At 34.5% G+C, this 16,851-nt stretch overlaps 1 protein-coding gene across 4 annotated transcripts in view; it reads left to right on the top strand.

Moving 5' to 3' along the window:
- Window positions 1-16,851, top strand: part of LCORL (ligand dependent nuclear receptor corepressor like) — a 71,014-nt gene that overhangs the window by 43,098 nt on the left and 11,065 nt on the right. The window contains exons 6-7 of one of the 4 annotated variants that reach the window (XM_072334738.1): window positions 546-636; window positions 9,687-15,823. In XM_072334738.1, the coding sequence (XP_072190839.1) occupies window positions 546-636; window positions 9,687-14,571 (4,976 nt within the window). In that variant the 3' untranslated portion in view covers window positions 14,572-15,823. Of the gene's footprint in view, window positions 1-545; window positions 637-2,052; window positions 3,215-9,686; window positions 15,824-16,851 lie in introns of those variants that run through there. The other 3 variants (XM_072334739.1, XM_072334740.1, XM_072334741.1) reach the window with 3 other exon arrangements.

The raw sequence follows: 16,851 nt of genomic DNA, 5'->3' as shown, positions 1-16,851 counted from the left end.
CATATACTGAAAACATGGTTTGAGCTCCCTTTCTTCCCATTTATTGGGATACTGCTACTGTTCCTTTCTCATCCAGTAGCCTGGTCTGATGTCAGAACAGGAGATTGGTCTGGAGATCTCCTGAGGACCATTCTAGCTTGAATGATTCTGTAAGTCTATGATTTAATTAGGTCCATTTTAACTTCATTATCAGATTTGTTTACAGTATGTGTATACAAAATAATGTGAAGCTCATTGCCTTGGAAGTAAACAGCGCAGTGTCCATGCCTAAATGGTTTTTAGGAAAAGTCACGTGTTTCTGCTTAGAACAGATTCTTCTTCCAGATTTTATTTCTGTGTGTTTTTACTTTTATTTCTTTATTCTAGACAGTTTTACTGTAAATCATCCAAAACCTTTTACAGACAGCTGATATTTTGAAAAAACTAAGGCACCAGAAATTTTATGAAATAAACTGCTTAAAAATTGTTCCATAGGTGCAAACAATTCGTAACAAAATTTCTGAGATTATCCTTAAACTGCTATCATAACTACTCATTCTTTGCAGGGGATGGAGTGCTAGATCTCTCTACAAAGAAAAGCGCAAGGTTGGAAGAGCCAAAATACGATCCCTTGTGTTCTGAAAACTCGGTGTCTGGGTAAGCAACTTTTAGGACTCTCTTTGGCTTATGTAAAAGAAAATTGAGTTTTCTCTTCTCTGAAGTCAGGTTTTATGTTCATAACATATTAGTATATACTGACACACACGCGTGGTTTGGTTTATATTTTGCTTTCAAAAGAATTTGTGTCATTCATAAGTGTGTGTCTATGTATATATCATATGTTTCATTTGTCTTTTTTATTTCTTTCTGTTTAAAGAAAAGTTATCAGAACAATCACCAAACTTTAGTTCATGTTACTAAAAATGAACTGAAAATTGATTACGTAGACGCAATGAAAGTAGTAGGATGTTAGAAGAGAATGCAAATTTATTCTTTCAGTATTCACTTAGGAAACTGCAGTTTTTGACCAAAAATTACCATGTTAATATTTAGATTTAAAATTCTTCAACTAACATGAACAAGTTAAATGACTATTATTTATAATACTTCTTAATATGAGCAAGAGAATGCGCGCGCAAGAGAGAGAGCTCTTAATCAACATACTTATACTTACATCATGGTTCTGGCTATGGTGTGTGGTGGCAAATAGTTAAATTTCTTTATCCAGCGAGAAAAGTGTTGCCTCTGCTGCAAGCTGCCACAAATCTAGAGAAATGCATTGTTTTGTTGGATTTTGTTATAATTTTGACATCCTCCCATCCACTAGCCATAGCAGGACTCTTTTTGTCACCTGTACATCTTACAAAGTAACTTATTACAAATAGGAATACAATAGCAGTACTTGTTGGATGGTGTAAAAATGCATTTTATTAATTTGCTGATACAAAGAAGTTTTAAAAATCGATACGACTTTGTAATTAGCTGTAAGTAGCGGCTAGAAGTACTTAAAACTGTGTTTCATTTTGCCAAAATGGACTTGATTGTTAACTACGACACTTTACCTTATGGTTGTAGAAAGCCTAGTTTGTGTAAGTCTGGGATGTTTGTGTGTAGTTATGTACTTATTGCTGCAAATTTTCTATGAGGGGGTTGACTCTTTTATTACTTGTTTAGCGGTAACGTCACGTTTCTACTAACAAAATCTTCAGGATTTGGGTATTTAATGGAACGTTAATTGTATAATTAAAATTATAACAGTGTTGCTCTGCAAGCATGTGAACAAGGGAATATAGCAAGCACATGAGAATATTACCAAATACTGAGATAGGATATAAAGTTCTTGGAAGGGCTGCTATAGAAACCACCGTATGATTTTTGATGCACTGTCCTACCAGAACTGTAACATTTTGCTAGGATAATCATTTAACTACCACATCTCAAAGGCTTAAAAGTATCAGAAGCAGTGATGTTACCGAAGCAAGGAGTATAATAAAGGAGTGGACCCTTCCCTTCCATAGCTGTGTGAGAGTCTCTCATACATCAGTTTACCATCGTTTCATTCCATCCATCCAGGAGACTACACAGACACAGAGAGGACTATGTGGAAAGAAGTGCTGAGTTTGCAGATGGTTTGCTCTCAAAAGCTTTGAAAGACATTCAGTCTGGAGCACTGGACATAAATAAAGCAGGCATACTTTATGGCATACCTCAAAAAACTTTACTTCTCCACTTAGAAGCCTTACCAGCAGGAAAGCCTGCACCTTTTAAAAACAAAACTCGAGATTTCAATGATAGTTATTCATTTAAAGACAGTAAAGAAACTTGTGCAGTCCTACAAAAAGTAGCCTTGTGGGCAAGAGCTCAAGCAGAGCGCACAGAAAAAAGTAAACTCAGTCTACTTGAAACCTCAGAATTAAAATTCCCAACAGCTTCCAGTTACCTCCACCAATTAACTCTGCAGAGAATGGTCACACAATTTAAAGAAAAAAATGAAAATCTCCAATATGAAACTACGAATCCTACTGTACAATTAAAAATTCCTCAGCTAAGAATAAGTTCTGTGTCCAAACCACAGTCTGATACTGCTGGTCTTCTGGATGTTATGTACCACGTTTCTAAAACCTCCTCAGTCTTAGAAGGATCAGCTCTTCAAAAATTGAAAAATATACTCCCTAAACAGAACAAAATTGAATGTTCTGGACCTGTAACTCACTCAAGTGTTGATTCCTACTTTCTGCATGGGGACCTCTCTCCTTTGTGTCTTAATGCTAAGAATGGGACGGTAGATGGAACCTCAGAAAATACAGAAGATAGTTTGGATCGTAAAGATAATAAGCAGCCAAGAAAAAAACGTGGCCGCTATCGGCAGTATGATCATGAAATAATGGAAGAAGCAATTGCAATGGTAATGAGTGGGAAAATGAGTGTTTCCAAAGCACAAGGAATTTATGGGGTACCTCACAGCACTTTAGAATATAAAGTAAAAGAAAGATCTGGAACATTGAAGACTCCGCCGAAGAAGAAACTCCGTTTACCAGACACTGGCTTATTTAATATGACAGATTCAGGGACTGGCAGCTGCAAAACTAGTAGCAAGCCTGTGTAGAATAATTGTTAGCAAATTGTTTTGTGTGTGTGTGTGTGTGTATGTATGTCTGTATACACACACAGTGTGAGAAATACATATGTTCACTCTGACAGGAGACGTGAAATGATACAGTTCAAAAACCACATACATGCCTTTTGAAAAATAGTTTTATTCAGGGTTTTCACTGTGGACAGAATTATAGAGTTCCTCACTTAATTCTGATAGTGTGTATTTAATATAATCCTTGTATAAATAGGTGAAAAGATTCAGGTTTTATTTAGTAGTCAATAGCATAAAGATGTTTTGGGAGAACGAGTATTTGTCATGTGAAGCATAATTTTTAATTGGTGAAAAACCACTTTACCCATTCAACAAACCATCTTATTACAGAGATACACGATCTATGGTTAGCAAACTTACAAACTTCACAGAATACTTGCAGTAAGTTGTAAGTAACTGAGACGATACAAATCAAGGGATTTTTTAAAGAAGCTAGTTCCTTACCAGGAAGTGAATTTGTGAAGTATTAGTAGGATATAGTACATTCTGTGAAAGAAAAAGAAAAGTTAATTGTGACTTAAATATCCAATACAAGTAAGAAAGAAACATTTCTTTACTAAAAATGTGTGTTAGCAGGCATAAACTGCATCTTTTATCATTTTAAGAAAATTTTGTTGGTGGTTTAGAAAGAAATTGGTGTTTACAAAGTGTACACTTACAAAACCCGAGAAATTACTGTAGTTATAGAATTATTAAATAAGAAATAAGATGGAACACTTAAGAGCATAACATAATTTAATCCTTATCATAATTTTCCTTTTTAGTTTGATAAATAAGGTGACCTGTAAGGTTTCAAAAGAAAGTTGAAATGCGACTTAGAGCATGTTCATAAGGTGCACAGAATGAGCTTGAGAATGGTTTTTTGTTTTGTTTTTTTGTTTTGTTTTGTTTAAACGTGCTGGTTAGTTGATGTTATGACTACTTAAAATTTATTTAAGGATTGTGTCACACTCCTACTGAAAAACCTCACTGTAACTGTAATGTATTTGCTGCTGTGACATTTCAAAACCTTTTCAGTTTATCCAGATGAATACCAAGTTACATTATCATTTTGCTAATAACCAAATTTGCAGTTCAGGGTCTTGATAGAAATACAAATATTAAACAGTGAAGCTGTTTTAGACTTTCAATATTATAAATTCTTTATAAATTTGGTAGTTAGAAGTTAGGCAGTTCACTTTAAATACGTAACTTTTAATAGACTGTAAGGGAGACCAATTACTTTCGTATTACAGTTTTTAAATGGATTTCAAAGTATTCACACTGGACTTTATATCAATTTTTTCATGGACTATCACAAAGTATGTGTCTGCATATGAAGAGCAGGGACTTGCTTCATATATTCGACACAGAACATAAATGCCCTTTTCCTCTCAAAATGTAATTATGTCTTTATGCATATAATTTGGGATAGAAAAATACTATTCCCCAATTTTTATACATTTGGTGCACATGCGTACATATATTGTCAATTTTTTCTTTCGCACTTAAATTTTCACCTGTGTAGGTTAATTATAAAAGAAAGGGGACATTAGATACATACGTGCTACATCAGGTAACTTGATTTTTAAACGAATTTGCCATTAAAGTCACTGGAGAGCGTACTTGCAATATTAGTGGCAAAACCTAGTCCATATTTATTAACCTTAAATCCTTAAATAAGAGCTTACACTTTAAAATAGAGTAATCTGTAAGAATTGAAGTGAAACTGCACAGACAGTGTATCACTTTTTTGGTCTCTCAGATCTATACTGAATCTTCAGTGGTTAAGGTTTACTTGCATATTTCAAAATGAATCCTTTTTTAAGCAGAACTGTACCTGGTAACAAGGTCAAAACAGCAGGTGTCAGGGTCATCTTTCTTTTTAAAAGAATTAAGCCATATTTTGTGAGGGCCAGAGGAATTAAATTGTCAGTGCATCCCCACTGGAGAGTGAAGTTGAAAAAAACATTAAACGTACAAAATCTGTTTTACTTGCAAAACTTTGGGATTTCAATACATTGCCTAACATTTGTACCATACTGATGTTTTCTACTCCTCAGACAGCATTATAAATTTGAGTCCGAAGTTTTTATTGAAGGCAAGTGACAGTACTCTTTTTATATCTTTTAGAAGATGACCTGACCAAAAATTTAACAGGATTCATAAAATCAGGGATCATTTTACTATTGACTTAACAGTACTCAGTAGTTTTATAATGTAATATTATAATTAATTTTCAACATTTTAGTACTTGTATTTATTTTTTGGTCAGAAATAGTATATTAAAATATTTTTTGATAGTTTATAGATGATACTCAACCTGTAAGTGTTTAAAGGAACAGAATTATTTGTTTCTAATTATTAGGCTAACCTTTGATTACACAACTAAGGAAAGGCAGGGAAATGTGTAGATTCTCCTTCCCCAACCCCTATGACTCCGCTAAATGTCACTTAAATTACACACTTTGAACTGTTTTATAAATTCTGTTATCAGTCACTACTTAGTAATTGACGATTTCTGAAAATCCGTGTTTCAGCAGAATTTTAAATGAAGGTGAAAGCAAGCCCTACATGCTTTCTACTTATTTGAATGTTTCTCAAGTATTTTATATTAAAAAACAGTGCCTCTGTTTTTAGAACTACTGCTCAGTAAAGCTGTTTAAACCATTTCTGGTAGCTAATGACAATTTTATATTAAATTGTATATTAACTTTAGTGAGACTGATTTTTTAGTTGTTTACAGTACAAATACTTGTATTTGTTTTTTAATTGCAGTATTTCCATTGTCGCAGTAATTTAGTAAAACTCTGTGGCTGCCTTGATTTTTGACAGATTTTTGTTAACTGATTTTTAGGCAATTAGTTATATTTATGCATAAATCAATTGCACTATAATTCATGAATTATTTATTACAATATTTTCTAATGAATTCCATGTATTTGTCTTGTGTTGTAAATGTACTGTAATTCTGTTTCTTCTTTGTGTTGTTATATTCCTAAATCTAATTGTATGAATTTAATTGTTTAGTTAACGTGTTTCTACGTTGTAATTTGTAGTAAAGCACTTCAATGCTTTTGCACATAAATTTACAACACTGATGTGTGATTGATTTGCTCATTCAGTAAAAAAAGAAAAAAGAAAAAAAAAAAAAAGAAAAAGAAATGAAAAACCTGTACGCTGACTCATTTGACTTACTCCCGAGGCATACGTTTATTAGCAGTGACATAAGAGCAAGACCTGTACAAATTAAGCATTTGATGGCTAGTTTACTCTGAGAGTTCTATATAGCAGAGATAATAGCTTTCAGGTAGGGTGACTGCTTAGAATTGATGTATTATTCATAAATGAGAAGAATTTCAGAAAGCCAGAGAATCTGAATATAAAGTCAGTTTGCAGATACAAATGATCAAAAACTGCGTAGACTCTTAAATGGAACTGAATTTTACTAATGATGTAGTTAAGATACAGCTTTTTTTAGATAAATGTGTTTACAAAGTCAGAAAACAAACGTTTCAGTAAGTACACACTTGTTTCTGTAGGAGTTCTGTGGTCCATATGAGTACTTGCAATTGTGTTCTGTTCCTGTTCTGTTCCTCTTCTCAGTCTTCCAAGATGTTGCTAGATTGAAGGGCGTCTTCCAGGAGTCCTCTAACAGCACTTTTACCTGAGAGTTTATGAGGAGAAATAGTTATATCTAAAATAAGAGACAGATAGTCTAGTTCTTAGCCCTATAACATCTCTGCCTTTAAGCCAGTTTTGGACTCCAGTCAGATATTAATCTATGGTAATAAGTGACCCTACCCTCAGCAGGGAGATAGCATAATTCCATACCTCACATTTTTCCTCAGGGATTTTGGGCACAAAAGGGAGCGGGAGAGCAGCAGGTATTAATCCCTTCCCTTCTAAGCGCCTCCATTTCCAACCTACTCTTGCCGTTTTTTGTTGGTTTGGTTTTTTTTTGTTTTTGGGTTTTTTTTGGGTTATTTGTAGGATGCATTAGGCAGCTCTGTAAAAGAAGCGTGCAGTTGCAAAATAGCTCATTCTTCCTTCTATGGAATTAATGCTGAAGCTACTGTGTGACAATGCAAAATTAAAGGGCTATTTGGAAGAATTAAAGGAATTACAGAAAACTGAAATAATGTTCCACTGAAAAGCTGTTCACATTAGTTTGTTTGAATATGTGGACATCTCTACAGAGACTCTCTTTTCAAACAAATGTGTTGCTTTAAAGCAAAACGAGCTCTTCTCCTAAATGCTGACTAAGGTAGGGGATGCTGTGTTTCCAGAAACAGGTCATTTGAAGCATGGTAGCATTTCACAATAGGTGAACTTGTCTGTCAGAAACTAACATGCATGAAGGGAAAGTGGTTTGTAGTCGTTTCATGCAAGGGTAGGTAACCAGGAGAGAAATAATATTAAAAGAGTGTGCAGCATGTTACTTTGTACTAGATTGATCACAACATGGCAAATTCATAGCTGTTTTAAGGCTTTTGGAATATGTGATTATTGAGTTTGAGGAGGTTCTGGTTTTAGGGTTCTGGAAGTTTCTTCCACCGGTGTAATATCTGAAAGAGGAATTACATTATGAATACAAGCAATCTTCATTAAAAGATCTCTAGTGAAACTCGATTAGGCTGAACTTGCAAGCCTGAAAAGGCAGAGATTTAGTCTATAAAAGACTGTGCTGCACCCATCAGTTCGCAAATTAGTATGCAACAAATCTACTGTGATTTTTTTTGTTGTTCCTTTTTTTTTCCTTTTGTGTAGCTTTTTGATACGTTATTTCCTTAAAGTCATGTTGATGGGTAGGGCAATTTTTGATCTGTAACTGTATTATTAGAATATGTTTTATTTTCACAAGTATAGTGATTTATTTCAACACCTTGTGACTCCTGAATTTGTAGGATGATCTCTAATAAGATGGAACTAGAAGTAATGTTCTAACTCCTCAGCTCAGAGGTGTTTCAGAATCAGTTAAATTCTGACATAAAATGTCCTCAAATGTTTTCGTTTTAGATCACATGTGCAAAGAGGGGTTTAATATTTTTATGCCTACAATTTAAACATAATTGAAATTTGAATTCATACTAAATATTTCAAGAGAAGGAGAGAACATAAGGAATTATTATACATAGTTGGTTGCTTTAAAGCTCTGAACTATAAAATCTATATGGGACAATAACACTACAAATTTGCATGTATAATTTCTATTAAAAAACCTGAAGCTGAAATTTATCATTGATGTTAATTACATTGAGCATGAGCTAATTAAAAAATAGGTAACTTTTATATAAATATAGTACATTTAAATAATGTCTGTTATTCAAAACAGTTGTAATACCAAACAAAATTTAGTTATTCCAGAGTTCAGGCTTAAATGCAAAAAGTTAAGCAAGGTAGTAATAGGTCAAAAGTTAGTGTCATGTTCAGAGTTTGGTGATATGTTTAAACAATACATACTTTTCTAAAACAGAATTCTTCTATGATTTTCTGGTCATGCAATTGGTTTCCTTAAAACATTTGAATTAGGTGTTAACTATCTGGTGATAGTTGCTATCCAATTTGTATTTAAATGAAGAAATATTTGTACTAATTTCTACCATGGAAAATTTTCAGCTTTTCAATATAAATGATTGATTAGGTAAGTAGTGACATTAGTTTTAATAATTGATTAAAAAAAAAAAAATGAATTAAATAGTTAAGGTAGTGTTTCATAAGTGATTTTGAGTTAATATATTGAGAACAACTGCTCAGAAGTCTTTCTTAGATTTAGACTTACCCTGTATTTGAGATTTAATGGATATTCACCTTTGTCGGAGCAGTTCTTTATTCTCTCTCTCTCTCTGTGTAAGGAAGGAATCTGTGTGCATAAATGTGTGTGTAACGTGCTGAAGAGCCCTTGATGCACCACTACAATTTATTTAAATACTGGAAGGAAAATTTTTATCTGGAAAGAACAGTAGCAGTAGCAAAATGGTTACTTTAAAAATTTTCTATGCACTTATTAATTGTTCTAGAAAGATGGAAAAAAACAAGTTATTAAAAGAATATTTAATGACTATCCTAAGAGCATTCAACATGTTTTGGTACGTGAATATCTTAGGAGGTGTCTCAGGAGAGATGGATCCATTCTTGCCTCAGCCACAATCTTGAATTGTGACCTTAGGCAAGTCATTTATCATCTCTCTGTGCTTCAGCTGCTCAGTTCGTGAAGTGGCAGTAACACTGAGCCCCCAGGTTCATGGTGAGGTTTTACTTCATTAATGCCTAAGACAATCTCACATGTCACGAAGTTAACACTGCTTAATTACATTTAAATACAAGAAGTTGTGTTTTGAGCTATTCTTTATGTTCCATAGCTCAGATTGTTTTTCTTCTTACGGTAGGATTACCACAGCTACATATAAGATGCACATGGTTTCTAGTGAAACTTGCAAGTTTGAGAGAGTTATGCAAATAGAACAGAACTGTTTTGCAAACTTCACATTTTTAGTCTCAAGCTTAGCCATTGTAACAAACAGTAGATATGGTGCTTTACTGTAATTTATGTTTTGTTTTGATTTGTTTTCATTTTCAGTTCAAGCTCAACAGCTGATGCAAATTCAGAGGAAACTACTAGTTTGGAAAAAGAAAAATCAGCATTAAACAAAGTTTTGGAGTCTTTTTGTTCATATCACTGGCAACAGACTTTGGCCATGTTAAAATTTTTAATGCAAGATGAAAACGTTCCTATAGTTTGCAGTTGCAAACAGACACATTCAGTCCACTCTGAAACTCCCAGTTTCCTTACTGAAGAAGATGTTCATGTTTCGTTTTGCAATTGCAAAGGACATATGATAACAAAAAGGTGCTGTTTACAAAATCAAATCCCAAACACTTATTTACCACCTCTGCCTATTTGTATTAAAGATTTCCATTCTTTGTCATGCCAAGCTGTAGCAATTGGATGTATTAAGACCATGGTGAACAAAGCATGTAGTTCTCATAAGTATTGTGGTGAACAATTGCAAAATTCTACCAAGCATTCTGTGAAAGCAGTAGCATGTGCATCTTCATTTAAGGACTGTGATCTGTTAAACAGCATTAAAAATTCAAATAGATCTCGCAGCCCGTCACCACCACCACTGTCACCTGTGCAGGATAAAGAATTTGAGACAGTGGAAGGATCAATCACGGATTTTCCAATTTTAGACAATAACAAGCCTGAAATATCTATCAACCAGCCTCCATACCTCTTGCCAGCTGAAGGAAGCAGTGGAGAATTTGAAACTTGTAGAGGAAAAGTGACTGAATATTCAGCTGGAACATCGCAATCAACAGATGAAGACAACAATTACATAAATTCTGAGAAGGCTGAGAAAGGTGTACATGCCATTTTCCAAGACTTAATGGACCGTATTAATGAAAAGTTAAAGTCAATAGACACCACAGATATAGCAGCAATTCCTGTAAAATATTCTAGCAGTGACAGGGCACCAGAAAACGATGTAAAGTTAGGAGACTTTATAACCTCCCTTTTGCATAACGCAAAGGCAAGCGATTATAGTTTTATGGAATTACTTCACCAACACGATAAGCAAATGGAAAATAAAATAATCCAAACAAGATTTCGGAAGCGTCAGGAAACTTTATTTGCAATGTATAATTCTCCTGATTCACCATATATTCGACGACAGTCTTTGCAAATCAAGAGGCAGCTTGCAAGCCTTGATGAAACTCTTGTAAGAAAAAAGTCAATTTCTGAGAGAAATGCAAAAAAATCTGCAAAGAATTTTGATAAGATATACCCAAACAAAAGGCACAGGTTAACCGTGATAGAAGATAAAGCTTTGCAATGTTTTGAAAGTAATCCTTATATGAATTGCCATACCAAACAAGTATGTTTTCCAGTACGCCAAACAGAGTCTTTCAAACTACCTCTTGCTAATTTTCAAACCAGCTCTGACTTTCTAGTTCTTTCAGAAGATAGTGCTTTTGCAGCCAACCAGGCTAAATCTGCAAAAACTCAAGGAGATTTTGCAACTTTAAAAGAGACTGATCAGTTTCCTCTGCATGGGGAAAGTAACAGAACCCCGGGCAGAACTAAACGCAACGTTGTGCCTCCTGGATGGTACTCTGTGTATGTAACAAACAATATTGTATTCAGAAAATCATCTGATGCAAAAAAGTCTTTGGAATGTTTGGAAAAAATGCAGATGAATGAAGATGTCCATGCTGAAAGATGCTGTGACATAAATATAAGCAAAATTGTGAGAGACACAAATCTGCAAGTTGTTGTGGAGCGTTTAGAAGATACAATTAACTTAGCTAAAAAGGCTAACAGCTCATGGTTGAATAGTTACAAAATAAGCCAAAAAGTAAAAGATAATGCTTGTGAACAGGTTATGAACCCACTTGCTAGAAGAGACTTCCCTTTCAGTGTGGGTGAAACGGGATGCACAAGACAAAGCTTCCTTCCGCATTCACATTTGTCAAACAGCAATAAAAGCAAAACTGTGTGTGTGACAACAAACAAGCAAGAAATGGTTATAGATCAAGAAATTAATGGCAGCCTTTTGAAGTCTCTGAGCATTGATTCATCTAGTTCTACATCCAGCAATGAGGCCTTGCATACAACTTCTGAAGCTAGGGAAATACCATCTTCCTTAAGCTACTCAAGTCCTGTTAAGCTTATGTTTGTCTCAGAGGTTAATAGCAGTGAAGGCGTCAAATATACTTTGACATCTGCAACTACATCTTGTAAAGGAAGCACGGATATTTATTCATTTCAGGGGTACACAAGCACTGTGTTAGACAAACAGACCACAGAGAATCTTTCTCATGCAATTCGTGTCAATGATTTTGAAAACAATGCAAAGGAGGAATCAAGCTGTGCTTGTGCAGAAGCGATTACAGACTCCTGTGCAGTTGGTCAAACTAACTTAAATGACTCAAAACAAAATGAAGTTGCAGAGAAATTGAGCAATAGTGGTGAATCTGTTTTAAAAAGAAAGCCCGGTAGACCAAAGAAAATAGGTCCTCAAGTTGTTAAGCAGATTAAGAGACCTATTGGACGGCCTCCAAAACCAAAAGTAGATATAACTGAAAGGAGAGAATGTAGAGCTGAACTCAACAGCGATGGTAAAAGTGCCAAATCTGATGCGTCAGTAATAGAAGAAGTTAACAGCAACAAAAATATTACTGTGACAGTTGTCTTTGGCAGGTCAAGAAGAACTAAAAGACACGTTTCTGAGGGTAATCTAAGTGTAATCAGCACTCTGCCCAGAGAACAGGTTGACTTCAGTTTTGCCAGTGACCACAGCAAAGTGAGGCATAGCACAGAATCTGAAAATGCTTTGACTGAAATAGTGAAAGCCTTACAGAATTCTTCTACTGAAAATGTGGTCTCTGGTTATGACTATGTTAGACCTATCAAGAGCAACCTAGCATCACCACATCCTTGCAGCAACATAATACGGCCAGTTAAGAAACCATTAACTACCATTCGAAAACCTGGCCGGCCAGCAAAAGTAAAGATTACTGGCATATCTGTGACTGTTAGTAGAGTTTCACCTCAGGAAAGAAAAGTGAGCATTAGCAACTGTTTGCCTCCTTTACAACAGCAGAACTTGTTAGAAAAAAACATACCGCAGGAGAGAAACAATCAGCTGTGCAGTAATATGAGTCAAGTAAAGAGCGTGCAGAAAGATTCTAGAGAAGATGGATCAAACAGTGTTACTACAACGATGCCAAGAAAACGTGAGATTCCATTGAGACACTCTGTTAGAGACAGAAAGCCCTCATTGCATTTCTTGCATTCGTTAGCATCCTCTAGTGCATTTACTTGTAGAAGTGCCTTGCTGCATAAAACTTATAAACTCCATTTGAGAAAAGCTAAAGATCAAAAGGAAAAACGTAGGCAATCAAGTCAGAGCGTAACATCTACGGATACCTCAGAAATGAGAAATTCAGGAAATTCAGAAAAGAATCTTGAGGACGGTGATTTTGGGCCCATTAATGATGTGTCATCGGATCCCATTTTCTCATCAAAGCCTTCTCTCAGGTGGTGGGCTACTTCCGCTTCAAGTGACACTTTGATGGAAGAACTAAATAATAGATTTGAACAGATAACTAATACCTGGTTGCGAGTGGGGGGAAATGAGTTTGATAAATGTGTATGTGAAAACAGGGATCCCACTGAACAAGACTGTAACAGTGAAATGTCAAACCCTTTAGACTCCTGCCTTGTAGAAATTGAAACATCACCTATAAAAATGCTTTTTCAGAAAAAGTGTAACATGAATGAGCTCTGCACCTGGTTTATGCAAACTACAGAAACACAGTCTCTCTCACTAGTGAGAAAGGCAAATGCTCGCAATCCTTTAGAAGTAGTTAGTACTAGAGACATAAAGATGGAAACTAAGCAATCCGATCTTAGTACTTGCCTTTTCAGAAAGCACTTTAAAAAGTTTGCACTATCCTCTCCTTCAAAACCAGCAGGGAAGTTACAAATATTACATAATATGGTGAGATCTCCAGTTTTAAGCATGAAAAGTAATTTCACATTAGCCAGATTAAAAAGAAATGAATTTAAAAAGTTACAGCATGATAGGTGGGGACAAACCAAAAAAAAGCTGTATAGTCAGGCTCCTGGAGGCTGGAAATCAAAAAAGAAAAATTTACAGTTTTTTTGCCAAAGCCAGTTGTTTAAAAGTACAAGTGGGGAAAGCAGTGATGGAATGCCTGTGCTCCAGGAAAAAAATACAGTAGAAATCCAGCCCACTCAAGCTTTGGTAGAATCTCAGAGTAGCCTCTTGCCAACTGAGAATGAAGCCAGAGATGCATTTGTTCAACAGATGATGGGACCTTCTGACTTTAACCCACATCCTGATTTAGCAAACATACTTAAGTCACACGCAGAGACAAATGGAACAATTTGTTGCCAACAGAATGTTAGAAAAGGACAAAGCCAAGATAAACTGTTTCCAAATACATGGAAAGCCAAAACCTTTAAAGATTGTAGAATATTTCTGAGAAAAATCAACCATATTGAGCAACGCAATTCATTTAAATTAAATAATGTCATTTATTCTCCTGAAGCTGTTGAAAGTAAAAGCCATCAGGCCTATTTGGAAGAAAAAAGACATCCTCTTTTGAGGTCCCATTCTACTAAGCAAAACGCATTAAAGAAACAAGAGAATGAAATGGAAGCACCTAAAGAATCTAATTCTTCTAAAGTGACTGAAAGACTGGATGACCAGTTTCACAGCAGAGAATTAAGTAGTGGTGTAAACCATGATGATAATCCTGCTGGTAGTTCTGAAGTTCTTATCAGAATAAACAAAAGAAAAAGTCCACAATGGGAGACCACTGATACAAATGTAAGAAAAAGGCATAAGAGACAATCATACAGTAGTGGACAAATGGCAGCTTATTACCCAAAGTGCCAAGTAGGTAAGTTCCTGTTCCCCCCCTCACCTTAAATTGCAATCTTAAATAATTAGAGAGGTCAAACAATGAAGCACTTTGGAGTTTTTAAATGATATTCATATTAATTTCCGAGTAGTAATGAAATTAAACATAGCAGATTAATTCAGAAATGCAAATTCAACACATATAAAATATTTTACGCTACTTTCCAGTTGTAATAGGTTTGTTACAGTCATATATGGTTATAGCATGGCAAGATGAAAGGAAAAAGCTAAGTAGTACAGTCCAGAGAGACAACAAATCAGTTCTGACATATTGAAGTCGGTGGCAGCTGGTTATTAATTTCAACACGAAGAATTTCATTCCATGGCGTAGCTTCTCATGTTCTGAGGAAGGGTAAATTATAAAATGAAACAGAAATTCAGCTTATTAACCAACAGAGTTGTTTGAAAACGAAACTTTTTTTTTGTTGTTGTTTGTTTTGTCACTTAATTATTTCTAATGTAAATCTGTAACGGTTTTGTAATTAAGTGGTAAAAAATAGAGCTATGTACTTCTGAGAAGTATTCGTTCAGAGATCCGTTTTAGTATCCGTTCAATGCCAAATGAAATATGCTGACTCTAAAGGGTTTGTGCATTGAATCCTTACAGAACGATTTCATATACAAAGTTATTCTAGTTGAGTACAGTATGCAGTTATCATGCTGAATGCATTTGTTTGGAATGTTTTTAAGCTAGTATGAATTCAGTCTATTCTTAAAAGTAGGTATTTATAATACATTGTTATACAACTGTGATCTCAGAAAGGCTGGTTTGTACTTACAAAGAGGGTACACGTGTGAAATCATTTCTTGTGTGTAGCGAAAAGATCTCCTTAAACAGAAGTCTCAACTAATTTCAATCAAATGACTAAGATTTCAGGTATCCACGTAAGCAGCAAAAGAGTTCTGCAGAAGGAATTCAATTACTGCAGAAATACTTGTTTTTAGAAACAACGCTGTGTGAGCTGATCTGACTTTATTACCCAAAGAATAAAGAAAAAATTTGGAACATCAGAGCAAAATATGATGTCCCCCTTTGTATTCTATACTGTAGAAAACAATCCCAGATAATAAACTGAGGTATGAATTTAAGTTGTAATATAAACAGTATTATGGCTCTTTGTATACTTTGTTTCTTTTGCGCTTTATGTAATATACAGTTCTTCATATTAAGCTCATTCAGTGTAATCATACAGTGCCTTTCTGAGGTACAGAGTTTTTTACATTTATGCTATTATTTTTAACTTACTGATTTGGGGCCAGATAATGTAAAAAAAAAACAAACAAAAAAAAAAAACAACAACAAAAAATGTTTTTAAGAAGTTCAGAGTTTGACAGAAGGTTGCTATAGAAAATGCTAGAACTAGAACAGGAAAGAGTAGCATCTGTCTGTCTCTTTTTACCGATGAAGAAAGAGCTCTCTCTTCTTTTTATTTTGTAATTTTGACTGTAGTCAAGAAAACTTTTCATTCAATTTATATTTAATTTTTTTCTTGCTATAGCAATGTAAGACCTATTACTGTGATACGGTCTCATGTTAGTTTTAATTGGGACTCTATTTTATTTACCTGATAACTTTCCTCTCATAGTTTTGAATCTTTGGAAAAATCTGATAACTATTTTACATTTCTTCATTTACAATTTTTGTTTATTTTCCCTCTTTTTCATAGTTAATCATATCAATTGTTGTCTTTAGAGTGGATGTAACAGAAAGTTCCTTGCTAAAGGAAATGTTAAAATACAAAGAATTATGATTCTGGAGCTTTCTCCATGCTTGTAGATCTGTCTTTTTTCAGGGTACTGTTTTGGTATAGAAATTGTCTTGTTTTGGCATGTTGATTCAACATTGTGTACTGTCTGCACAAGCTAAGGAAATCATAACAATATTTTTAGTCTAGCAAATAGTTACTGGCTAAAAAGAAGGAACATGATTTCTATCTGTGCATGCATGCATTTTCAAACATAGTTCCTTCATCTGGAAGTTTAATGCACATGAAAGCATCATTACTTGTTCATATGTTCTTCAGACTGTATTTTTGTTGATGTGGTATCATAATTTATATCATCATTCTGTTGTCATGCTTGAAATGTTCTTGTGGTGATGCGGTCAATATTTAAAGTTTTTCTTCAAGTTTAACTGATCTTGGTGTGTTCTTAAAAGTTGGAGCTATTGTGATGCTGGTTTATTATGAAGCATTGTGGCAAGTAGGCAGAATGTTGTCAGATTTCTGTGTATACTTAATTCTTGTTAAAACCTACAAGTGGAATTGTCAATTGAGTTCCTACAGTTCA

This window comes from Excalfactoria chinensis, chromosome 4 (genome assembly GCF_039878825.1).
Source record: "Excalfactoria chinensis isolate bCotChi1 chromosome 4, bCotChi1.hap2, whole genome shotgun sequence".
In the NCBI taxonomy this organism is placed as follows: domain Eukaryota; kingdom Metazoa; phylum Chordata; class Aves; order Galliformes; family Phasianidae; genus Excalfactoria; species Excalfactoria chinensis.
This window is presented reverse-complemented; position numbering and strand designations above follow the sequence as displayed.